The following is a 26,721-nucleotide window of genomic DNA, read 5'->3' on the forward strand; positions in this document are numbered from 1 at the left end:
GGGGGAAGGAAAGAAAGAGATAGACGCAGAGAGCAGAGCTCCATGACAGCAGACAAGTAATCAGACACAGCAGCAGCGGCTCTGATCTGCGGGAACACCTCCCAGGCCTCAGCTCGCAGACATTTGTTACACCTGCTAAGCACCGTGGCTAAATTTAACAATGCCAAAGTGACAATGTGAACATGATTATGTGTTTGTGCATGTGTGAGCGCGAAGGCGCGTTTCATTTATGAGCCTGTTTAAAATGAGCGGCAGGATCACGCAGGTGTCGGCTGATATGTCAGTGTCTTGTACATAATGTGCCCGTTTTCAGTCTGGTGGATATGACTGCGTATTTCATTTTAACGCAGTGTGCCCCCTTCCACTTTTCTTCACTAACACAATAAAAGTCAGTGATAATCGTTTTAGAGAACGACAGGCTCTTCTCCCTGCTTTCCTCTGTCTCTCTGTCCACATCACCACAGCCCCGCCAGTCTGACCTACTTACACCACAGCTTTCGGACTGATGGACATGAGTGGAGCTGATCTGTGGGAAGGATCACTGGTCTGACTTGTAACTGAGCTACATTGGATTTACTCTTTTTTTTTTTAAAAAAAAAAGGAGGGGACTTTTCAGTTCAGGTAAAACAGATGTCGTCATCACAGCATATACGGGCTACTTTTCTCTGTTGTTGAGTGAGCGGTAATTTCTGAATTGCTGGCAGAGGTCTGCGGTTTCATGCGGCCATGGCCATTATGCTCAGTCTCACAGCAGACAGACTGGGCTTGAGGGATGAGGCACAGAGCTGAACCGCGAGCACTGACACGGCGGCACCAAGAGTTGTGCCAACTGGCTAATTAATTCCCGCTTTATTTGTGAACAGGAAACAATGGGCAGCGATGTGCGGGGCCGGTATGGGGCGGCACACAGGGGGCTGCCTGTGACTAAGTGTTCAGCCTGCTGATGGCAGCCTCATTAATGCAGGGGTCTAGGCCAAGGAGCTGGAGCTCGACACCCGCCATCACTGAGGCCTAATGTCTGTTGCTGAATAAATGCCAGGGTAAGCAAACACAGATAAATTAACACTTAGACACAGACTCACAGACATGCTGAGGATGGACTTCATCTGTCAAACACAGGTAATGAGTAATGATGGTGTTCGAAAAGATGTTTCTTATAGTGACTTAGAGGCTCACTAAATAACCACATAAGCAGTTTGATGGTTAACAATTAGCATACCCAGTTTTCAGGGTATCAACAGGCTACATTTAGTAGAGCTGCAATGTTTAATTGATTAACCAATAAGTTGATTGAAAGAAAATGATTTGCCAACTATTTTGGTGATTGATTAATTGTTTTAGTAATTTTTCAAGCAAAAATGTCAAACAGTTGCTTGTTTTGGCTTCTTAAATGTGAGGATTTGGTGCTTTTCTTTGTCATTATGATGGTGAATGAAGAGTTTGGACAGCTGATTGGACAAAAAATTTGAAGAAGACATTTTATAGACTAAATGATACATCGATTGACCCTAAAAAGAATTAATAACTTTTCTTTTATGTTTTTATCCTGTGAGGCACTTTGTGTTGCTGTATGTATGAAAAGTGCCATACAAATAAAAATAAAGTTAAAGTTAATAAGATTAATCAATAATGAAAATAAACATTAGAACATAACATTACAATAGTATACAATATATACCATTTCAAACCTACGCTTTGACAAATGCAACTTGTTTGCTGTCAGTATTCAAGATGTATTTAGAGCCTGTGAGTTCTGGCACAGCCTCCTTGGTCTTCAAACCTTGTGTCAATGTAGCTGTAGAAAGGGTTGTAAGTAGGTGGAAAGAGAGTACAATCAGCTGTTGCAATGAATAAAACATCCTTTATCATTTCATGGGAATACGATCTTCTGGATGAAACCAGGATTGTGGACAGCCTGAATGAATGCTAAAGACCACAGTGACTTTAAAGGGAACATCTTATTTCAGGGTTTGCTCTGTGTTCTGAGAGGCGCAGAAGAGCTGTGTGGGGATATAAGTGTACATACTAAGCCAACATGGAAGGGTGGAGTAGGGGTTATTAATACAGAGACAGGAACAACTTTTAGTTTCTGTATAGGTTTCTAATCAGGTTATGATAATTTAATCCTAATGTCGCAGACTGTTCTTGTCATAGACCTGAAAGAATTTTTTTTTATTATGGACAGGAAATCCACAAATGTGGACATTCTGGATTATGAAATGTATGAACTTAAAGGGGTCTATGTGACAATTTATCAAAAACAAAAAAGGTAAGTGAGAATTCCTCTTTTTTGATTATAAAGCAGGTCCAAGTTCTGCTGAGCCCGTGTTCAGAAACTGTGCCTTTAAACAAATCGTCAGAATTTTTGTGAGGTTGTGATGTCACAACTGTACAATCACTGCCCTCAGTCACGCCCCCAGCAGGCCCATGGCTGCAAAAACACTGGCATGGCTAAGGCAGAAAAAAAAGTGGGTGGTGCCTGCTCAGGCCTATGAGTTCTGACCAATCAGGCACTAAAATGGAGCGTTCAGATGGACGATGTGTCTACAGGTGCTGCAGCAATGGACAGTATGAGAAAAATAATGTGATTTTTGGAACATTAAAGCATATTTCTAGTAGACACCTACAATAAAAGTAAGAACCTGAAAATGAGCATATTATGGCACCTTTAATGATGCTGGACTGTGGATTTCTTTGTGAAGGAGGATTTTCCACGACAAAAGTCCAAAGGTTGTAACTTTATGCACATTCTCGAGTACGCATCTCTCTGCTCTGCTAACAGAGCAACAGTAGCTGACGTTACTTTAGAGTCAACTAAGCTAAAGTAACAACTGGCTTCCAGCATATCGCAGAAGTTCCACGGAGCCCCTTTAGTATAATACCTGAAATGAATAATAAATTAATATTTATGTATGCAGGATCTTCTCTGCCATTAAAAGGCTTAAGAGCAGCACTCACGCCATTTTGGGCACCAACTAAGCCAAATTAATGTAAAATCAATGTGGAGAGCATCAAAACTAGATAACTGACTTTTCCCTGATCTAATGGTTGTAGTTAGTCCACTGTGGACTTCTTTTGATAGTTTTCTTGTACACTTTTTGTCTCTTATTTACAATCTGCTCGAGCTTTTCCTTTGTACACAGATATAATAATTGTCCAAAGGGATTTGAAATCGCATATTTTTTCATTGAAAAATCTTCCTGATGCCCAAACTCTGCCAAATATGTGCCTAAGTCTTCCACAAACCTTGGAATAACACTGGAATGTCTGGTTTTATATTGCTATACAAGGACATTAAACAATGTGAACTGTTAAAGGTCGAGGGAAACGTAGCATTCTCTTTATTTTAGATTGAGACGCAACGCAAGAAAAATGGCAGCGAGCATGTAGCCGTGTACAGTGTTATTCCTTTGCCACTGGCACTTGTGTAATGAGTTTTATACTTAAGTTGGAAGACTCAGGCAAGTAGCAAAGAAAGCAATGTCAATGTCTGGAAACTGACCAATCCATTAAATTGGAAAAGGGATTATACATTGTTAACAAAGCTTAGGCAGGCATTTTGGGATAAAAAAAAAAAGCAAATCAGAATGAAGAGTTTAACAGAACGGCAGTAAAAAAAAAAAAACATGTAATGAAATCGGTAAATTGCTGTTTAGAGTAGTTTCCCCTAACAGAGGATCAAATCGACCTCCTGCTGTTTATGTCTGTTTAAGGGATCTGGCAGCTGTTGATTATATGTCCTAGTAAGCAAGTGTAGCTTATTAGCATTTCAACCTTAACCTGAAACCTGGATTAGTTGAAGAGCTTAAAGCATCAAGGGAGGGTTAATGAGGATATGAGTGAAGTTTGTAGGCGGCTGCGAGCATATCATCTCTCAGATCTCCAGCTAAGCACGTTCCCAGGAAGGGAACGGGGAAGAGGCCAGTCTGGCCATGCGTTAATTACCCCGCTGCTAGCTAGCTAGCTGGAACACAAGTGCACAGTCAGCAGGCACTAATTAGGGTTTCTTTTATTCAAACTACTGTTTTTATTGAACAAGGTTTAAGCAGCGGGGGGCAGGGGCTCATGCTGCTGTAAATTGCGATTTTCACACAAGAGCAGGAAATTAGGTCTGAAGCTTCAGCGTCAAATTAGACATGTGAATCTGCTTTCCCACATGATGCCACCTCCTTACATTTTTACAGGCGTTTGAGCAGAGCATCCCATGCTGATAGACCTTTGAAAAATGAATAATATTATAAGGAGGGGAAGAGAAGATGGTTGCTTTTGATCTCAGTAGGGACTGAGATGTGAAAATCAGCCGAGTGGCCCAGCTGTACTCGCTGTTTGTTCAGCCTGGAAGAACTGAGAAGCAAGGGCCACTTTGTGGTTCTTGAGTCATCCTGCCTGGAGTATGAGCCGTTTTCTTCCTGACCCAATGTCTCTCCGCGTACCTGATCTACTCCTCCGACAGCCTTTACATTTCACAGCCATCATCTGCTAACAGTCACTCCCTCATGATAAACAGAGCAGCTGCTCTGGCCTTGCCTCTGACAGCAACCTGCAAGCTCGTAACTTTAAATGACTCTCCTATGCACGGATTCACCCACACGAGAGGTCGCAGAGCACGGCGAGCCTGGTGATCTAGAGTTCTCTGTGAAAACAGAGGGAGGGGAAAGTGTCAAAGACGAGATACTGTAACACAAGACTGAGTAGCTGCAAGGATAGTGCACAAAGAAAGGCACACAAATTGGAGCTAATTATGCTAACTCTCCATCTGAGGCTTTTTTTTTTGCTGAGGGAACTTGTCAGTGTGTTGAATAAAGATTGCAAGTGACAACTAGTCTGTGAATTTCACCTAAAAGCAGTCAAGCGCATCTCTCATGGAGTTAAGCTGTCAAATGATCTTCCATGCTGGGTGAACGACGGGGCTCTGCAGAGACAACGAGTCCTGTGGGCAGCCGGGAGGGTTGAGCCCTGGTTCTGGCTGTGTGTGGCAGCGCACAGAGAGCTGGAAACACAACAGCTGCACAAACTGCAGACATACAGACGGTGATCTAAAGAGGTCGGATAGTTGACAGCATTTTTTTTTTTTTAGTTCAGTTTTTCCTATGGCACTTTGATAAAAAATGATTTAGTCTAAATGAAAAACAGCTCCACAGCTTTTGATGTAACACCGTGTCTGTTAATGACACTTTGAAGAGCAGATGAAAAGGAAGAGCATTATAAGAGAATGACGAGGAGAGAAAAAATAGATTGAAATTACACTTCTATGACCGGCCGTGCTGTGAGAAGCACGCTCCATCACCAAAATGGATTACAGCTCTGGCCAGAGAAACAAATTGAACTCGGGTTGTGCCTCGTGCTCTGATGTGCCTTACAGTGTGTCACATAAAGGAAGAGCAAGAGAAACAGTGTAGCTGACGGCTGCACCATGTCACAAGCCTGCCTGAGTGAGGCAACAGACGTTGGCACTTAGCAGACTCCCTCACGCTCGCTGATCTCCTGGGGGTTGGCTGATTACTGTGATTCTGAAATTACAGTCTTGATGAGCTGGAGCATTTTACAACAAAAAAAAATTGCTGCAGAAATGGGTCAAGCTGGGGCCGAGCTTCCTCTCCGAGAAACAGGCAGGAGCATAAGGAGACGTAGACTTTTTATGATCGAATGCATCAAGCTGACCAAATGGATGGGCCATAATCGATGTCTGGGAAATGACTGATCCTTTTTGGTATATCTAACAAGCTCGCTGCAGGAGAGATAAAGAGACTGATGGTATAGTGTATGCAGCATGACATCACCGCGGCTAGGGCTGGAGCTAACGATTATTTTCATTGCTGATTATTTTCTCGATTAATCAGTTTGTTGAATGAAAGAAAATGCTGAATATGACGTCCTCAAATGTCTTGTTTTGTACACAACCCAAAGATATTCAGTTTACTGTCATGGAGGAGTAAATATTCACATTCAAGAAGCTGGAATTTGATGAATTGATTTTAATTTAAAATTATTTTAATAGATTGCTGCAGCTCTAATTGAGACCACACATTATTACAGAATATGAAGGTTCATTTAAATGTATCTAAAAAGAGATAAATGAACATTTACACTTTAAAAAACAGTGAAATGTCAGTTCAAAATCTGTTAAGACAAGGTACAACAGAAAGACAACGACACTGACTTTTTGCCTCCATTTCCATTCATCACTTGTCTCACATTAATCTCCTCCAATCTCACTGATCAGATCCAGATCCTGCCTTAGCTCTCGCTGCCGACTTCAACTCTCCATTTGTGCTGCTGCCCTTCACACAGCAAAGAGTCCAAGTTTGTCAGCAGTCGAGTTGTGAAACTCAAACACATTGAATAAACTGGGCCAGCTCTGACAAGTCGGCCATTAAACCGGGGGCAGCAGATTGCGTCTTAAATTCACTCACATTACAAGATCATCAGGGCAAAACCGCTCGGCCGCAATCTGTCTGTGAGTCTGACAGTGACCGACTCCTCCTGATGGTGAAAAGTAGCCGAGATGGTTGAATCTAACACATGAATGTGGCGATAGCACTGTAGTACGCACACGGGACTGCACTCATGTGGCAGACAGATCTTCAGGGGCCATGAGGGAGTGAGGGAGGGAGACAGTTCACTGTTCATCAGCAAATTAATGGCGCAGTTCATCCTAATTTCCCTTGAAGACAGATCAGTGCTCCTGGAGCACCAAAATATTCTCTCTCTCGTTCTGGTTTTAACACAAAGCTGCAGAAGAAGAACCAGGCCAGGGCTGGCATGGGCATCTGACGTGGGGCGGGCAGCAGGATTGTAACAGCTTGGTTTGTTGTGTGGGATGGTGGTGGTGGTAGTTAATAGTGTGTGTGTGTGTGTGTGTGTGTGTGTGTGTGTGGGTCCCGAGATCAGTACTTACATTTCTGAAGTCCAGTGTTCATCTGCGTGTGGGGGAGAAGCTGGAGGGGGAGGTCACCTGGCCCTGGCAGACAGGCCAGCATTTCACACAGACACTAATGCAACATGGGACACGCACTTCTCCTCACACTGCAGAGAGAGAGGGAGAGGGAGAGGGGGAGAGAGAGGGGGAGAGGTCAGCAGTCAGACATAACTGCAAGGCAGCACATGGTGCGTGGTGATACAGAGGCTGGGTCCACACTAATAGAACTCTGTGGCCGATCCCCGGCGGCACAGGGCTGAGGGAGACATAGTTACCTTTCAATTAGAAACTGATTCACACCTGGAGCATCAGGTAAGGTGACATTTGATGCCAATAACAACTTCAATTAAACATCAAACAGCTGAAGTAAAACGGGCAGACTGGGCCTGAGGGCCTGGCAGCTTTAAATCGACTCAGTCCCTCCTCCGCCTCCTCCTCCTTGCCCTGCATGTTAGCCAGCTAGTTGGACCCTGCTACCTGCACTTTACCTCTCTGCCTCAACCAGACCATGGCGGAGGAAATTAATGACTCCTGTACACTCGAAAAAGAACACAGTCGGGAGGCCTGGTGCTGACAAGTTAGTGAGTCTCTGATCGATACTGCGGTCCTTCAGACCTCAGAGAGGCCTTTATTTTGGGGACATTAAACAATGGGGCCGCCTCAGTCTGTGCTGAAAAGAAACGAATAAACAGGGCTACAGCGACAATAAATGCCTGCCACTTTGTGCAATAACCTGATGTAATAGAGAGGGAGAAAACGTTAGCCATGCTCCACTTGGCTTACTGCTGTATTCAAAACACCACAGATGCTTGCTTAATCAGCACTGAAGAACAGTCAGGGAGCAAATTAAGTCTACAGAGTCCGTGCCCTCCCCTTTTGCTGCATGGCATCAGAAGAGGGCGGCAAGTGTGCGCAGACAAACGGCGTCTATGAGAGAGGCAATTACCCACAAAACAACCTTGGCGTGCCTGTCTGCCGTGGGGTGATGGCTTAAAAGTGTCTTCCCCCCCTGCAGGGAGAAGAGACAAGTGGAGGAAAGAGTGACAAAGCGAGAGAGAAAGGTGGAAAGAGAGAAAGACGGGTGGCGGGTTTGGGGTGGCGGGGGGTTGCTGAACTTGCTTTAAAAAGCAGGAGCTCAAAAAGGTCAGGATGACAGCTCATTTAAATCCTCCCAGCGAGAGGAGAAAAAACAAGGCTTAATGAAGCTGCCAGTTCTACACAGATACCTGAGAGCGTTGCACCTTGGGGTGCTGCAGGGGCACGGCGGCAGGGGGGAGGAAGGGAGAAAAGGGTAGAGGGAGAGAGAGAGGTGGGTGGCGGAGCTGCAGTCTTGAGACAGATCTGAGGATTTGGGGGTGTTGGTGCTGCGTCACCCTTTCTGCTACCCAGCCTCCCACTCCTCTCATCCTCCACCTTTTCCCCCTGCTTTCTGATTTACAGCCTGGACCGCCATATGGCAGCAATCCCTGCCCTCGATTCAGGGTGTCACCACGCATTAACTTTAATTGGCCTGATATGTTATTCTTTTCCCTCGGCCTTGGAAGGATTTTAGGTACATAGCGCCTTGATGTCAGCAGGCAAGATTTCCAGCTCTCTCTCATTTATCAGGGTGCCAAGATTTCACACAAAGATAACAGCAATCTCTTTGACAACAGGCAGGTTTGGGGTGGAGGAAAAACTAAATATCAAATACAAAAGTGTCTTTGCTCTGGATTTCAAAAGCGGAACAGTGGCAAGAGAGTGAAATGATGTGGGAAAAAAATGTAAAAAAAGCTCCAGCGGAAACTGTCATTTCATTTGTTATAAGAACACACACATCAACAGACTACAGGCAAAAAAAACAGCCAACAGGCCATCAGCCCACCCCCTTCCTGCCTCCCCCACAGCGCCCCTGAATGTCAGAAAGCTGTGCAGTGGGGAGCGCTGCGGCAAAGGTCAGCCTATGGTAATGCCCCAGCTGACACTCTGCTTTGCAGCGCCGAGCAGGAGGAGATGAAACCCAGCAGACAGACGCCTGACGTCTACTGACTCGCGTATCAGCACCACTGCCACAGTGACTTCAAATATACATCACACGCCAAACACTGGCGCTTGCTACAAAGGCACCCGCCCCCACGGAGGCTTTTTCAACACATGGACTATTTGTATCAGGAGCTGGATGACTACACCTGATAGAGTGTCGAGTCCACACAGGGACTGAGCTCGCTAAAATTGGAGGTGCTCCTCCTCAGGTCGTAATCGGCTCGTGACAGGCTCCGCTGCGTGCTTCTGCTGAGCCCTAATTGCCCTCTGACCACCATCCAGAGGTTTTAGCCTGGTCTGGAATAGGGCTTGACTCTCCATCCAGCCAGGCAAATAGGTGGCCGAGCAGCCTTTGTCATATAGAGACACAGCCCCTCCTGTCCTGAGTGGAAACAGAGTTGTGTCTGTGGAGGCCGAGCCGAGCCAGCTGGGCCGGCCTGTGGAGCAGGGATTGGCTTGGTGGAGTTAAGCCAGGCGTCTCACACTATCAGCCCCGTGCAGACAGACACCACAGGGTTCTCAGAGTATTACGGGGCCCCCGTGACTCGGCAAGTCTCCACCAGCTACTTATAGAACCGTAATAAAAGTGTGCGAATAACTGTGTGGCTTTCATTATAGACAAATAAAGACGAGCAGACAAAGCAGGACTTGAGCAATTGATGCGCATGGCTTGTGTCATGTGTCAAATTGCTCCCATAAAAGCTGACCTATATTTTCCTTTTTCATTCCTCATGGGGAAGGAGAAAAAAGAAAGCCATCGGAAAGTAGAAAAAAAAAAAAAGTGCAAAGAAAATGAAGAGAAAAAGGAACAGGATAGACGGAAGCCATTTAGGAAATTGGACCAGCTGACTGCATTTATGCCGAATCTTTTGATCAATATCCTCCTCATCAACTATGATCTGCATTTGTTAGAAATTTGGGACTTGCATCAGGCTAATTACATAGGAAATAATCTATTAAAATATCCAGCAGCGGTAACACATGAGGAAAAGAGCAGATTGCGCACCAAAAATAAGCTCATTAGAAGGAGACGCGTACAACAGTATTAGTGGAGAAAAACAATAAAGAAAAAGGAAAACAAGGTGAGACAGTATGTTTGGTTGCTGGTTGAATATTAACAGCTTTTCTATACCAATTAAAAGCAAAAGCAATTAGGAGAACCAAGTCACCATGTTGTACATTGCTTGTGCTAACGGCTGAAGGAGAGGAGGAGTGGAGGAGAAAGCAGGCTGCTGTTATTTTAATTGCATGTTTACCCCCAGGTTATGGGTCTGAAATAGAGCCAAGAAAAAATGTTGCAGTAGAAATTCAATGCAACTTCACTGTGTTGATTCTCTCAGGGACAGAGAGAGTGAAATTACTTTTCTTTGCAAGCCGAGTCTGAATAGGAGGTAAAGAAAGAAAGCAGGAAGAGGAGAGCGGCTTTTTACCCGTGAATACCAAGCCAGAGCGCTCTGTCAAAAGAAAAGGGGAAAAAAGCCTTGGCTCTTAAGCACGTTAGAGGAAGAAATGACACATCAGTGTGGCCTTCATTAGCCCATCAGGCTTTACAAACAACAGAAGTAGAAAAGGATTTCTGTTGCTAGCAGAGGGCCACAGGCGTGCGAGGCTACGACAGGCTTGTTCACCGCCTCACACAATAGATCCTGATGACTCCAGCACATCCCGAGGCGTTTGGGACGGGCCGCTTGCTTTTTCAGTCACCAGAGAGCCCTCATCAACCCGGACTGTTATCTCACACCGAAAAGGGAAAGGGCGAGAGAGAGTGGGAGACGGCCATGATAGCGAGGGTGAAAACGAGAAGACATCCAGCCCAAGCCTATAACTCGCACACAAATTGAAAGTCTGTAAAATAGTGGTTTCCAAGTAGTGTCAGGGATAAAACTGTCAAACAAGGAAACTGCTGCAGTAGTGTGGGAGAGAGGAAGACAGCTACTTGAAACTACTCTTCTTTAGAGGGAGGGAGGGGTCTGTGAAACAACTGGGGAAGCTGTATGAACGCTCAGTAACTAACTGATGAAAAAGTGACAGTTCCCTGAGGTGAGATGGTGGATATGGAGCGGAGAGACAGCATGCCCCTGGAATAATGCATAGGCCATAGCTGGATCGGCTAAATCTTTGCATACGTGTCAGATACGGTGGGTTGGCTTCACGATGAGAACACGGGCTCTTAGAAGAGCTGTGTACCATGAAAACTAAGAAAAGGAAGTATGTGGCCTCGTCTTATCAGACTGACCTCATTCCTCCTCTCTTGTCTGTACATCAGTAGTTCTCCTCACAACAGAGAAGATGACAGTAATGGTGGCGAGATGAGAGGATGAGAAGATATCAGGCAGTGAGTGTCCTGGCCTGGCCTGGCTATCTTTGCCAGAGCTATGTCATGGCCATTACCCGTCCACAACGTCAGCGCTGCTGGGACAGCCAGCCAAGGTCCATTCTTCAACTTAGGGTCAGTTTCACTAACAGCCACTTAAGCCCACTTGGCTTCCCGAAGAGCTCTACAAATGTGGAAGGTAGAGCTAAGTGTGCTCAGTCATGTCAAGCCTGGCCAAGGTCAGGTGGGCAGACGGAAAGGGCTGGCAGCGCCGCACGCGTGGCGTCATGAATGCCAAAACGCCGGGGCCCCTGGCTGTGCCGTTTGACAGACATGTTTACACCTGATAGAAAATGCAGTGTGGACGGCCTGCCAAAACAGAGGGGATCCAAAGTGAGGGGTGCCAGCCTAGTTATTTATTTATCTCCTGCAAATCCATCCAGAGTGCAGCCAGAAGCTGGGCACGCCTCAATGAGGCATAAGCCAGCCTACTCTCAGACATGACAGCTTTAAACCGCTGGAGGGAGGAAAAAAAAAGAGATCTGACATGTAGTAAAAGAGAAGCAAAGATCTCATGAAGCAGCTCCAGAGATGGGATTTGATTTACTCACACACTTGATAAGCCTCACACTAATTAATGCTTAACACATGAAATTAGTCATATTAATCAAAAGCTGTTGGTAAATCATCCATGACAATGTTCAGAGGCTGTGCCTGTTCTTATCCCAGCACTGCAATAAAATCAGTCTGACTTGGTATTGGACTTGTAAACTACAGTAATGTTAACAGGAGTAAGAGTCTACAGCCATGCTAATGAGGCTGTAGCTCAACTAAATGCTAACATCGGCAAGATAACAGTAACAGTAACAATGCTAACGTGCAGCTCCCCATCCTAGTTTAGAATGTTAGCATGCTAACATTTGCTACTTTTTTCAAGGACTTTTAGTGGTTGATACCAAGACAAGACCAGGACCAATATAACAGACAATCTAAACCATCATGAAGCACAGAATGTATCAAACAATTATTTAATGGAGTAATATGCCTCCAGTTGAGACAGAGTTCTTCAAAAAGTGGTCTTGAGACCGAGACCAATCTTGAGTACTACAACACTATGTGATGGGGCTTGATGAGGAGTAATGAGGATAATGAATTTCTGTACTCAATAGTAACAAATAGTTAATTGAGACATTTCCACTGAAACCACAAACGTGAACACGCTGGTGGAGCTTGAGGAAAAGTGACCATCAAAGATCACCACAATCATTAGGATACATCATATGTAGGGCAACACTTTTGTCATTATCAGGTACGCCGATCATTTCCAACTCATTTTGGCCGATTGCCAATACAGATTTATGCACATATTTTTTCCACGTAATTGCAGAGAACATCAAGTCTCTCCTGTGGTGGAGTTAACTAATTACTGTGCCTTCCCTCATCTTGACGGCCCACTAGCAGATGCAGATACACAATGCTTTTCAAAATCACGATGGAAAATAAGAAAACTACACAGTCAATGATTCACGTCGCATGCACATAATTAAAGCGTTAATTACCGACCTGTCATATCAGCAAAAATGTTGATTTCAGGCAGATGTCGATACTGAAGATACGCTGATAATATTGTGCATCCTTGATCATATGGGAAGCATCAATATACAAGTAAAAGTTGGAAATCTATCGATCAGATGTTGAAATGTTTCACTGGATAAGAGAAAAAAAGTCAAGGGATAAGCAAAGTCTGAGGACCACAAATGTCTTTGCAAAGTTTCATGGCGATAGTTGTTGCAGTATTTCAGTCTGGACCAAAGCTGTGGACCGACCGATGGACCAAAAGCCAAAAAACACTGCCATCTGTAGAGCCACACTGTGCTAGCTAGGTGCATTGGATTCGCCAGCTAACAACAGCGGAGAAACACAGGAATGAAAGAACCACGGATGACACTCTTTATCTTCTGAAGAAACTTCAGCCATCTGGTAACCATCAGATCACACAACTCAGAGACGGCGCTCATACATATGAGAGCAACAGTGCCCCTTTCATCTCCTCAGTGGTGTTATCTTCACATATCCCCATATCACACCAGACAGCAATGTGCTGACTCACATGCTGCCGTGTCAGATGCCAGGACTAGGGTCTGGTCCAGGACTACGATGGCTTGGTAAGAACAACCAAGATATACAGATACTACACTCCCGTAAATGTATTATCTCCGTTTGTTCAAGTATGTGCAGTGATAGAAATCTTCAGACTTCAGGCAGCTGGTTTTTCAAGTTGCTTGCTTGTGTGAACACTCAGTAATGAATCGCATAGTTGTGATGGAGGCAAGATGAAGAAACCTAATCAAACAGATGAGCCTGTGTTGAAGTCTACCGCAAACATTTTATAACCAGTATTACTCGTAGACAAACATGACAAGAGCTCCGTAATTCTGACAACTTATTTGTTGATGAACATTCCCTAAAATCGTACAAAATAATTGTTCTGAAAATACACATTAGCTCAGAGCAAATTATGCATTTGGCCTTCAAGTGAAACAGAAATGGGTCCCAGTTGTCCATCAGAGGTTTAAAAGTAGACTTCAGAGCATGTGCTGACTATGTGGCTGTAAGTCAGCCAGGCCTTCTCCCTGGTTAGTAATAACTCAGTGTTCTGAGAGCTAAAGCGCGGCAGCATTGTTCCAGCTGGCGGAAAAAGGGGAAATGAAGATGGAGTGGTTTGATTTCATTTGTTAGCAGGTGCATCCATTTTGTGTTCTTCCCCACACCCACCTCGCTGCTCTCAGTCAAAGCGCTTATCAGAAATTGGACACCCCAGTGACAAATTGAGCCTGCGATTAAAGGGAGAAAGAGGGAAGCTTTGTTAAGTGCTGCTGATTGGGATCCCAGGCTGCCCTCACACATCAGAGGTGTGTTTGTGTGTGCGTGTGTGTGCATGTATGCTTGGTACAGAGCCAATAGCAGAGCTGACACCACCACCACCTCTTCTCCCATTTTCCCCCTCTCTCCAGGTGTTCCCACGGCTTACATTTCTGCTCCGAGTACTCAGCAAACAAAACCAAATCAATGCAGCTGTTCCCCCATCTCCCTCTCTCTTCCCTATGTATGCACACATCTATGCATAGGAACCTACACATGTACACCAGCGATTTTCCTTTTCATTAACAATGACCTCCTCTAGTATTTCCAGTGCCTTCCTATCGACATGCACTCTGTGTTTAACAGAGAAAAAAAGTTGAGTCTCTGTGAGTTTGTCCCACCCAGACCCATATTATTGACCCAGCATTAACCAGCCCTGGCCTGTTAGCGAGCGCAGCTAGGCTGATTTAAGAGGGGGGTCAGAGCAGCTCTGCTAGGCAGAACTGTGTGAACGCTGACTCTCACAAATCATCCTAAAAGGGCTTAACGCACAAAAACAGCTTCCAGTGTTACACAGGCCCGCTGTGAGAGATTTATCCGCTGTGCCATTATACTAACTGGCCTCTCTCCCATAAGAGCTGTATATATATATATATATATATATATATATATATATATATATATATATATATATATATATATACATACATACATACATATGCATACATACATATAGCAATTCATACATATAAAAAAACCCTAATTAGACTTATGTCTGGTCCAACTCTGCAGGAGGACTCATTCAAACAATTTAACCTTTAACTATTCTATTTTAAAAACATTACCCTGGTTGCTATTAGTCTCATTTATTACTGACATGTTGCTCACATGCTGCTGGTTTAAACACCCTAAAGTCTTAACTGTGCCTTATGATACAATGAAAGTGTGAGCGGTGTCTACATCTGTAAAAAGACCATAAATTTTAAGAATCTAGATGGTGTAATAACTGTGGGCCACTCAATCTTTTATGGACACGGCCACAGAAAAAAGCTCTAAGAGTGTATGGAGGCCCATTGGTTCAGTTGGTAAGGAGATTACAGAGACACAGGTCTGGTGAAAATATTCTGCAGCATTGAGAGGTGCAGCCATACAGGTCAAAAACAAGCGTCTAAATGCCGATTCTGAACCCTGCTGTGTACATGTTCGATAAAAGCTGACCTGTCTCCATCCTGTGTCTATGCGAGGCTGCGAAGGTCAGCCGCCTCCATGGCAGCTCTGACATTCAGTCTGGCCTCCAGCGAGACCAAACGAGTCCCTCTCGCAACCACAGAGAAGCTGAAGAATAAAAGAGATCTTTCTACACCGGACAGGGTTGTGTGAGATGTGCTCCTTTGGCGACACACAAGACATTTGTGGTCTCCCCTTCATCTTCTGTGTATATGTGAGAGTCTCTCTGCCCACAGCTCTTTCCTCAGCAGACACCGGCTCAGGGCGCCGACAAGCCAGTTGGTGACTCTGTGCAGAGTCGGGCAAACACGGGCCCGGCATGGCAAACATCTCACCTCTGTGTCTGCATGGGAACATCTGGCCCTCCCAGGCTCGCAGGGCCCTCCGTCTGTCTGCCTGTCAGACTGTGAGCCTACACATATTGTTGGTGTGTACTGGTGTTGTCATGGCACCAGAACTTTCACTCCTACACAGGTACAGGATTAATATACAAAAACAAATCTGCACAAAGCAAAGCAAAAAAGCCAAATGTCAAGGAACAACCACAGCACCATTTTATGATTAATAAATTACTGATTTAGCCGCTTTGTTTGCATCTTGGGCAAAATATTTCTGATATGATGGGATGTCAAAGTGAGCAAACTAAATAGTTCTCTCTTTTGCGCCCAGATTTGTTGACAAGTTTAGGTGGATTGAGAGTACGTTTAGGAAAGCAGGCCTGCTGTCTGCAAAATATGAGGAAAATCTACAATGTTCAGAAACACTGTTAAATACTGCGAAGGACGATATGAGTTGCGATATAAAAATTAAAACAAATGTTGAAGTGCTCATATAAGCTCTACTCTCCTTTCTCAGCCGTCAAGCTAGCTCACCTAGCACTCGCCACCAAATTGACACCTATTAATCTGAGGGTCAAACGTTCGCACGCAGAGTGTGAAAACACGGTGCGTTCAATAAAATTTTTCCTTTTCATAGCATTTCAAGCACTCTTTTGCAAAGTGTGCATGTTCATACCGCGAGGATGAAAATACAGTTTCATGGTCAGCACCAGGTTCCGAAATCAACACCTGCCAAGCTCCACAAGAAGGTAGATATGTTCCGTTTGGCGAGCAGATCTCAGATGGAAATCCGCCACACTCGAGGCTAAATGTTTGGGCCAAAATATTTATGTAATAAAAAATCTATGCTGAGTCTCTACTGCGTTTTGGTGTTATTTGGCTACGCTGCTTCTATCCTCTGATGGTGCATTTAGGTGCACATGTAAACTCTGAAATCTATACTTTCACAACAGCACTTTCAATGATTACACCCTAAAAGCATAACAATATGCCATTAATTGCTACATAAGCAGATTTTGAAAAATTCTATTAAAAATCTTATAAAGTTGTTATCATCAAACTCATCCATATCCTTGTTCAACAGGTCCCCTTTACAAGGTACCTTTGTAATAATTTGTAGTCATTCCCATATATGCATAGAATTTGGCCGGTAAAAATATTTTTGCCCGGTGGATTTCTTTTCAGCCAATGAGTCAAAAAGTTAATTTCGGACACTTCTCAGCAACAAAGCAAAGCACTGAAAAAGTTTTGTTCCAGTATTGATACCCGAGCAACTTATCGTATTGACTACATAACGTTTTAAACAATACCCTGCCCTTGATTTAACTGTAGTTTAAGTCTGATCCAGTTCTGCGCTGGCTGCTGCAGATATCCATTTGTTGAAGTATCAGTACTAAAATTAATCTTTAACTAATTTTTTCTTCGTAGCGTGTGGGGCTAGTCCTGAATGCATAAAGCTTAAATCACAATATTCAATCTCGTCTCCTCGCCTGTACCAGTGAGATAGAGTCATATGAGTAATAGAGTTGGCCCAGATGATAAAAACTCCTTTTCCTATCGCGCTCTCTCTCTTGCTGTCTTGCATCACGCCCGCTCATACAGATCTCCTGCGGCCGTCCAATGATTCAAGACTGATGAGGCATGCTCAAAGGTCTATGCCATTGAGCACAGCATTAATGCACCCTGCAGCAAATTTTTTGCCATCGACCCCCGTTCCCTGCAATAAGGACAGAGCCATCAATCAGGCCGAGATAGCCGACACCAGACACGGGCTGATGAAGTAGGGGACTTTGGAGCTAATGACAAATGGATCTCTCAGATATTGGTCACAGTATACTATGACAGTCCGCCAAGAACACTTGACCTTTAGCAGAATCCTGAGACGCTTTTTGCCAACACTGTGCAATGCAAAAATGGAGAATATGCAAACTGCTGTTACAGTTAAGAAAGTGTGGTTATTGTGTGAGAGCTCCTGGGTCCAGCTGAGAGTTCAGCGCCGCCACTCTCGGAGCTGCTCCTGGCCGACCCAGCCCTCCTCTGTTCTCACACCAAAGCTATGGGAGTGACCTTCAGCAGGCCTGCTAGTCCCGCTAATTGGGGTCTCTACAGAGCACAGCAATCCACCCCCCGCCACACTGCACTGGAGGAGGGACTGGGGCAGAAGGAGGGTGAGATAGAGGGGGCCTGTGTTGTCTGCTTAGCGGGAAACAGAAAACAAAAGTAGAACCTGGGCTTAAAAACGGAACTTTGAAATACAGAATCAAACTTGATTAGCATTGAAAGGAAAACAGAAACGTAAAAAAAGTCATTTGTAACTTAGTTCCTCAAGACCCAATTTATGTCACTTTATTTCTTTATTGTCTGACTAACAGTCCAACATTTAAAGATATTCAATACTATCAAAGCAATTCCTTTCAGGTGAGATGCTGCATTCAGGTTATTTTTTGGCATTTTTGTTTTTAAAAATTACCTAATAAATGATTTAAGTGCGGCAGAGGTGTTGAAATAATGTGAGGCTTTGTTTCCCTGATATTAAGCATGGATTAAAAAAGTGGTAGATTAGAAGTATTAGTGAGTAAACGCCGAAAATGATAAATTCGTGGAAAAACAACGTGATGAAATTTAAAAAAGTAACAGGCACCACAAAGAGGATCGTGGACTTTTAAGTCATGTCTGCAAGCATAAGGACATTTGAAAATGGATATTTTACCATTCAGTTTAAAAGGAATCCTGTCTTAAAATATTTTCGTACACATGAGGCTGCAAAAACGCCGTGCCAGTATGTGGCAATCAATTTGACATCAACGATACATCAAAAACATTCTATAGTCTGAGTAGTGAGCCTTTTTTCCTTTGGTGGTAGTGACACCACAAACAGGTGTGTAGAAAACACAACATTTTTAGTTCACTCATTTAGAATTATTTCCTCACCTTTATTGATTTAATGCATTTCTGGCACATGGCTTAGCAGTGCTAACCCAACATACAGGCTTGGGCCATTTTAGATATTTTTGGATATCACGATATTTGCCACCATATGCAATATTTTTCACGATCAAATATCAAACAGCTGTTACTGCATCTTTGAGCTTTTATTTTGAAAATAAAAATGCATGCTGAGCTGTGGTGGAAGCAGAGGCAACGTGGTCGATATTTGATGAGGTGGTAATGAGACCAGGCTGGCAGAGGTTATTACAAGTTAATTGGTTTGATGTACCGACATGCAAGCAGCGCCTAACATACAGACATGGAGGACTTAGTTTCTAAGAAGTATGCCAGCTTGCCAGATAGGCAATATATTGGGTTTAAAGTGGGTAAAAATGGCGAGCCAAGAGATTTGAATGAGGCCACTTATCATCTTTGCCGTAAGACAATAATGTTGTCCATCGCGATATTTGGATGATACAATATCTAGGCTTGGGTGATTTTGTATATCACCCAAGCCAACACACAAAGCAACAATGGGCATGTGCAAATTGAGATGATAACATCAACATTTTCCAAATGCTGCATTTTACATGTAGACACAGATACACCAGAGTTTTAAATCTGCTAAATCTGCACTTCAGAAGTTGTTTTCAAAAACCTCTCCCTTTAGTGACCTAAAATTCTGTTTGCGTGAGGGCAAGAAGCCAAAACATAGAAGAAAATGTTTTCAAAAATATCTGAATACATGTAGACGAGGCCTAAAAGTAAACATGGGTCAGGTAGGTCAATTATATCAGTGTGCCCCTCTCAGGGATCATGGAGGAGACAGTGACACAGGTAATTTAGAGCAGGCTCAGACTGGCTGTAGCTCTGCACCGAGCTTGCCAACACATCATCACATCAGGGACACTTCCTATCAGTGTGATCGGCACTCAGAATAAAAGGGGAAGAAAATATACAGGAAGTCATCCTGTAAAAACAAGATACTGAGAGCCTTTCTGTTGGGAAAGAGTCACTGAATTGTTTTTCAAGAATGCATTTAAGGGTAAAAGACTTTCCTGCAGGAATTGAAACACATACAGTGAACCTGGTAACCATTTAAAGTGGGTTTGTGATGGATCCAGTGAATGAGACTTTGAGCAAGGATGGCCATGAATAGAAAGGTCTGCATTTAATTTGCTAATCCATCATTCCAATTGTGCTCGGTAACAAAGGGAGAGGAGAGTGGTGGGGCATTCAGAGGCAATGGAGCATGCTGAGGGGTGCGTGTGTGGTTCTCCATGGAGCCAGAGAGGCCGTGGCCCTTGGCCCTAAAAGCCCGGCCAGCGCTGGGGAGAATGGGATCTGATGAGCTCAACGCAGGCAAGACTAATCCCTTCATGTCCAAAGAATTGTTTAACTATGTTTGACTGATTAACCCAAACCCCTCGATTCCACTTACAATCTATTTGTTCAATCAAGTCTCCTGCACTCATCATGCTGCAGTGTGTGGGTGGTGATGGAGAAAAAGAAAGCGATGGAGAGAGAGACAAAGGGGGCTGCAAAACAATCCTTTTGGTGGAAGCACAGCAGAAGCAGAAGTCAAAAGGACAGCTTTTTTGTTCTACTTGCAATTCTCCAAATGCACATAGCACATGAGTTCCTGCGGACCAGCTGTTGCTAACATTCAAAGGTCAGAGAACTCTTTGCCTTGAGAGATTTCAAGTAGAAAGTCAGCCTTGGTGTGTGAGCACACTGTTTTTTTTACCAGCTTCATGGGAAAAGGAAAATTTAAAGACACTCTCCCCTGCGTGGAAAAGAGGTTGCCAGGAAGATTAACCCAGCTTCCTTTTATAGCCTCTGACAAGAGGTTAAATCACACATTACACCGCCTGAAATGTCTGCTAGTAATTAGATCAAGAATATTACTCTCTCTTCTTCCCCTCGCAGACTGCAGCTGATCAAAGCCTAATGATGGTGTCAGTGCCATTGGCAGTGCTGGCTGGGTAAATCTCCCCATCGGGATGGCAATCTGTCAGGGCCCCGAGCCCTGCTAAACAGCACAGGACAAGAGTACAATGGTGCTTGACACAAAGTAGACAAAATGAACCTTATCTTCTACCAACAAGCTATCCATCAGCAGAGCACCATTAAAACTCAGAGTAATGATTATACATCTCTTTGTTTTGAGTCTGGCACTGTGTGTTTACATGTACACAGTCAGCTGACATGTATACAGTGCGAGAGACGCTGGTGACATCTGGGAGTTTTATCTCGATAACAGTGAAACCCACAACCGGCGGATCTGCTGTCTTACTGTGCCAGAGCAGATCTAAGCAGCACCTGGTCCCTTGATGGGGTGAGGGGGCTACTGGCTATTAATTACAGAAAGCCGACACGCAGCGCAGGCAAACCCTCGCAATGAGACCCTGGGACGTCAGATCCACACAGCAAGACGAATGCTTCTCTGTCACACAGCAACATGAACCTGCCTCAGGACTCTTTACACACGAGTACTTTCAAGTATGCCTTTCAAATCGTGGCCCACCCTTCTCTTCCTCTGCCCCCACCCCGTCTCCCCTCTCTATCTCAATCACATTCTGCGGATGTTACACTACTTCAGGGGATATTTTCTGACTAATGCAAAATGGTTGTGCAGTAGCATGATAAAAGTTGACATTTTCCTTTTCTAATTCAATGCTTCCTTTGTAAACAACCTCGCCTTTTTAACGCGCGCCCGCACACACAGGCTGCAAACGCATCAGACATAATGGTCAATTTAGTTTTTTGCGCTCGAACTCGACGGGCCTGCAAACAAAAGGGGGAAATGGCAGGAGATATGCCAATCATTTATCGTTGAAAGATGTCTGACAAAAGAGGCCCTAAAAACCTGACAGCTTTTCTTTTCTGCCAGCACAACCAGCTCCTTAAAAAGGAGGCCCCCAGACAACAGGCTCCTCTAAGAGGTCTGACCTCAATCTCAACCCCATACAGGTGGCACGCCGCTAACACAGGAAGCAGGAGCTGCTATTCACAGGATGGCAGGGAGAAAACGTTCTCAACCAAAGACCTGCTCTCAGCGATCATTTAGACCGGCACAAAGACGGCTCAATGCCAGTAAAGTGTATTCTATCGTGCTGAAAAGCAAATCCCCTTGAACACATTAATGGTAAAGATGAGTTCTCTCTAAAAGCATCTGGTTAAGGAGGGGTCGAGAGTCATGATGCTAGATAAAACTCTACAACTGGTTGGAAACATTGAATTACGCTGTGAAGGCTGTTAATCTGTGAGTGCTGTCAGAAATTGAACAGTTGTGGCTGAAGTTTGAATAGTGAATTTTGAAGGCTAAAAACAACCTGCTCCTTCATAACAAAAACCCTGTTCAGATCATCTCAATGCACAAAAAGAGTAAGGTCAAGTGTGGCGTTTTAGTTCATGAGAACAAAGTGACTCCTGTCTGATTGCTGCTCAGTTGACTCCGACTACAGAGCTGAACTCTGAACTGTGATTACAGCCAACATCCCCCCGCAGAGCGACAACTGCATCTCTGCACATTCCAGGAAACGCAGCCAGCTGAAGACAGCAAATACACCAGAGAGGAGGAGACATAAACAACGTAAGCTAGTTTGAGAGCTGCACCGATGTTTACTGTCTCACTAAGTGCATTTCATCCCCACTGCTTTCAGAGCAGCGGCGGTATTTCAGCATGCGGTACAGAGGGGGCTGCTGATGCCACAGGTCTGTGTACAGAGGGCTCAGTCACAGGCTGGAGAGACTGTTTGGACAATGTAGGTGTCAGACACACTGCCTGTCTGGAATAACGATTCAGTTCAGCCGCTACAAAACACCCTCTGGTTCCTCTATAGCGGAGGTTTAATAGAAAACTAAGTCGACTGTTTTTGGAGTGTAACTGTTGAAAAGCTAAGAGGAATTTCTGCCTTGTTTGACTTGGTATGTTGCTATCAGGAAGAAAAGGTCTGCATTCGCTTCAAACGGGCACTGAATGACATGCCAGAGATTAGCCTCTGAAGGTCACAGTCTTAGCCTATCCTTTCAGCCGCTTTTCACAACACAACCCCGGGCCCTTTTGAACAACAGGAAGAATGTCATCTGGTTACTTTTCAAGGCACGGAGATACCATTCACTGTGGCCAACAATGGCTGCGAACAGGGACCGGAGGGTTAGGAGGTTATAAAGGGCCCCATTCTAAGCACCGCTCGATCTCCAGTACGCTGCACGCACACAGAAAAAAAAACACACACCCACACAGTGAGGCCTGGAGAAGTGGTGCAAGCGATGATAAACTGAGGAGGGTCATGGCAAAGTGCCGCGCGCTGACCGCTCACCTCGGCCTCCGTCCCTCCCCAGCACGGCTCTTAACACCCAGACCAAGCCTCCGAGCCTCGGCTGCTTTGTCTGGCTTTCAGATACACTCACTGCTTCGTCATTTTTGGAGAAGATAGCTGTATGATACCCTACAGTCGATCCTTCAGGTTATCGTAACTCTGCAAAGGTTACAAAAAGAGCAAAAAACTATTTTCTAGTGCAAATTTCACACTGATACTCTTCTGGCAAGAACCTGAAAAAACATTTTAAATACCTCAAATAGATGAGTTTCAGTTAGGGATGCACCGATTGTGAAAATCCGGGCAGATACTGATGTTTAAAATTTGAGCTGTTAGACAATGCTGTTTTTGTGGTTTATTTTGTTTTCTGCCACTTATTTCCCCCTTTGTGCCAAGGAAACAAAGAAATAAAATATGATCGTGCACATTTAGGAAACAACCTTTTCGAGGGAAAGGTTCTTTTTTTTTTTTTAAAGTAACTGCTTCAAAGCCTTTATAGCCTACTATACAGCTACTTATTCAATGAGAAGATTTTATTCCAGTACCCATAGCCTGACTGACTGACTGACGGCAGGGATGTCACAAGCCAGCAGCTCATGAATGTGCCAGCGCAAAACTGATGTGACACATCAGATAAACATCGGCCACTGCCATTGGTGAATGTCATCTTGCCGATAGTCTGAAGCCGATGTTCAGCTGATAAATCGGTGCATCCCTGATTACAAGAGAGGATGTAAGATAACTGGGCTTTAAGTTAGGCAAGAATTATAAAATTTAACCATTCTGGTAAACAAAAGTAGCATTCCCCTGAAAACACTATTCCCTGTGTTCAATGACAAAACCTGCTCTGCTCTTATTCAGGCTCTAGGGCTTGTCCCAAAAAGTCTCCACAGCCAGAGCTGAAATCTGTCACCAATTTAGTCTCTAATGAACCCTCTGAAATATTAAAAATAAAGCCCAATTAGCCGACAGCATTTTACATCTCCTCCCCCTTTAATCCTCTGGTAGCTTAGCCTTATCTAATGTCTGCGGCAACTATGACACTTTGAGCTCACTCTCCTCTATCCCCTCCACTTGATATCCCCTACAGCTTTACTGGTGCTTTGTTGTGGCATTCTTTCTGACCCCACAGACCGGGTCAGAGTCTGAGCCTCTCCGCTTGTGTCTAATGATGCCCTGATATGTACAGTTGGCATGGACGCTGGAAAAACTGCGGCAATAACCGCGGACATGCTAATGGCATCTATTAGGATTACTTAAGAGTGATATGGGACTCGCCTGGCAACCTCTTATTACAGAGGGCTTGGCACTGGGGGTGGAGCGTGTCAGTGGAGGGTCAGTGATCCGATTGAAACGGCCTTATCTTGTGCCATAAACAGATAACAGTATCTGCCCTGCTCTTCTGCTGTTCCTGCGAGATGGAGGTGGATAAACAACCCTGCCGTCTCCAGTGCCTCCGACAAGCCTGATCACACAGATGCTCTCCTAAACCACGACTTGTTCCTCCTGCTGCTATGACTGCTGTTTTCACTGTGAATGTCACCCGGAGGCTTAGATTTCCCCCCGATTGTCCTCAAGCTGAAGACACAACAATTTCAGAAAGCCCTTTAGTCTTGGTGTTTGTCACGTCAGGTTGCAGCACTCCCTGGCTTAAGGTCTCTGGTTTGCTGATTACGCAAACTACCCGGCAAGAGCAGTGCTGTTTTGCCCTAATTGGACCTGCCGGCTAACATGCAAATCCATGCAAAAAAAAAAGAAGTAATGGAGAACGCAAAAATGTAGCAAACAAAGACAGAAAGTGTGTCTTCAAATCAGGCCTATCGCCTGCAGTCATTTGGCACAAAATAAAACAACCCATGTGAACCAAACTGAATACCATGTAACAGCTGACCCGCTGCCTGAGCCCTGCAGGCCTGTCCCTTGTTCTCAAAGGTAACCAGAAGTTGCCCATGATGTCCTAAACACCTGATCTGGATGTATCATGTGGCCGTAGTTCTTTACTCCCAGCCTGACCTGCGTTTGACCCTCACACTGGGTCTCCTGACTTCGCCCGCTCGCACAAAGGCTACCAAACATCTGCTCCCTGTCTGAGCTCAGACTCATACAGCTGAGAAGACATCGGGTGGCCTCGCACAAAGTCTCTCCAAGGTGGTGGGTGGCTGAGTGGGCGAACGTGGGCTGACAGCTGCCCTGCTGACTGGAGGACTGAAAGGTGGAGCCGGCTGGCAGACCATCGGTACCTGGGAAATCTCCGGCCGGCTGTCCAGGACGGCACGGAAGTCTCATTTAGCAAAATGGATGATATTCAACAAATGCTGCTGCTCAACTGAAACGGCCGGGGTGAGGAAAATAAAAATCTGCTATGCACATAAAATTCACAGACAACACCTGCAAGAGATTTAACATACACGAGCCCCCGCTAGAAAATCAAAGGGACAAATGTATTGCTTTGGGAAGAGCGTACGGTTTCACATTTCCAATTCAAGTACCGTCTCTAAAACGCTACATCAAATGACTGGCTTTGAATAAACCAAAATGAGCATCGGCCAAGTGGCTCATTCCAGCATAGAAAATCATTGCATCAAAAATATGCTGGTTAGCCGAGCCATTTCACAGTCAACAATCACAGAATCGGGACTGTTACTAATCAATGTATTTTAATGAGCTCGCTGTGAATCCCAACAACAGCTGAAACATAAAAGCTGCTCAAGTTCTCTCGTTCAGTCTTTGTACCTTGTGATCTGTTATTCATAGTCTTGCTCTGAAGTCTCTAAGAAATAAAGCAGAGCTTTGATGTTATCCTCTTATTACTGCTGTCTGAGACAAGCCTAATGTTGGGAATCAGATTGTTTGGCGGTCACGTGGAGAGCCCTCTGCGACACAAAACATCCGGGACTCGGCGCAAGGCACTCACTCACCGATATCTGCTGTGCCATTTGCTTACAAGGAAAAGTTTGATACAGTGAGGTTAGTATCTAGAAAACTGTGTGGGCGTGCATGTTACATTCACACCGTACTCTACTTTAAAAGCTTCCACTCAAGTAGGCTTAAACTTGTAGGTGTGTACGTTCTCCACAATATGCATTTTTTAACAGTTTAACCTCGTCTACAGGCACCAGCAGACTGCGAGGCTACAGCAGCCAAGATGCTACACAAGTATTTTAGAGGAAATTACCCTCCTCCTGCCCACAATGTAAATCAATACGTTCCAATATATTTGATAGTGGTTGGCTGGGAAAAACCAATGCAAACTCGCTTTCCTGTCAGCTTGCCCTCAGCAAAGACTCCAGGTTTGCGGTGACAGGTCAAAGAGTCAGCACATGACTCACTGGCAGAGGAGGAGAGACACTTTGAAAAGCCACGCAGAGATCTAATTAACACATGCATTCAAGTGGTATTTCAATTTGGCCCAACGCTGTAATTTTCTACAATGCTGACCAGCGTGACACGAACTAATGAACCAGGTGCTCCTGACATTCAGGCTCCTCTGCAGCCGTTACAAGCAAGCGCGCACACACACACAAATCATTCTCAGGCTTGAATGGAAGTAAATGCTTAAAAGCATGCACAGTCACAGTCTGCACTGTTGTAAGCCTTTACATTACAATATCTCACAGTAACTTTGAAGCCTTTTTACTCTCATTCTTCTAAGTATCTGTCAGATTGCTGTCATTAGAGGCGAGCCGCGTTTTACAGATGGGGAGAGGCCTTACAGTCATTTGTTTCTAAGACCTAATTAATCTTCATTGTGCTGGGAAACATAGCACCCAAATGCAAAAAGGGTTC

At 44.5% G+C, this 26,721-nt stretch overlaps 1 protein-coding gene across 1 annotated transcript in view; it reads right to left on the reverse strand.

Moving 5' to 3' along the window:
- fam222ba (family with sequence similarity 222 member Ba) overlaps positions 1 to 26,721 on the reverse strand; it is a 32,726-nt gene that overhangs the window by 4,299 nt on the left and 1,706 nt on the right. Inside the window, exon 2 of the mRNA XM_084373147.1 lies at positions 6,899 to 7,026. Within this exon, the coding sequence (XP_084229273.1) occupies positions 6,899 to 6,980 (82 nt within the window). The 5' untranslated portion in view covers positions 6,981 to 7,026. The remainder of the gene's footprint in view (positions 1 to 6,898; positions 7,027 to 26,721) is intronic.

The sequence above is a fragment of the Pagrus pagrus genome (assembly GCF_965226575.1).
Source record: "Pagrus pagrus genome assembly, chromosome: 14".
Lineage (NCBI taxonomy): Eukaryota > Metazoa > Chordata > Actinopteri > Spariformes > Sparidae > Pagrus > Pagrus pagrus.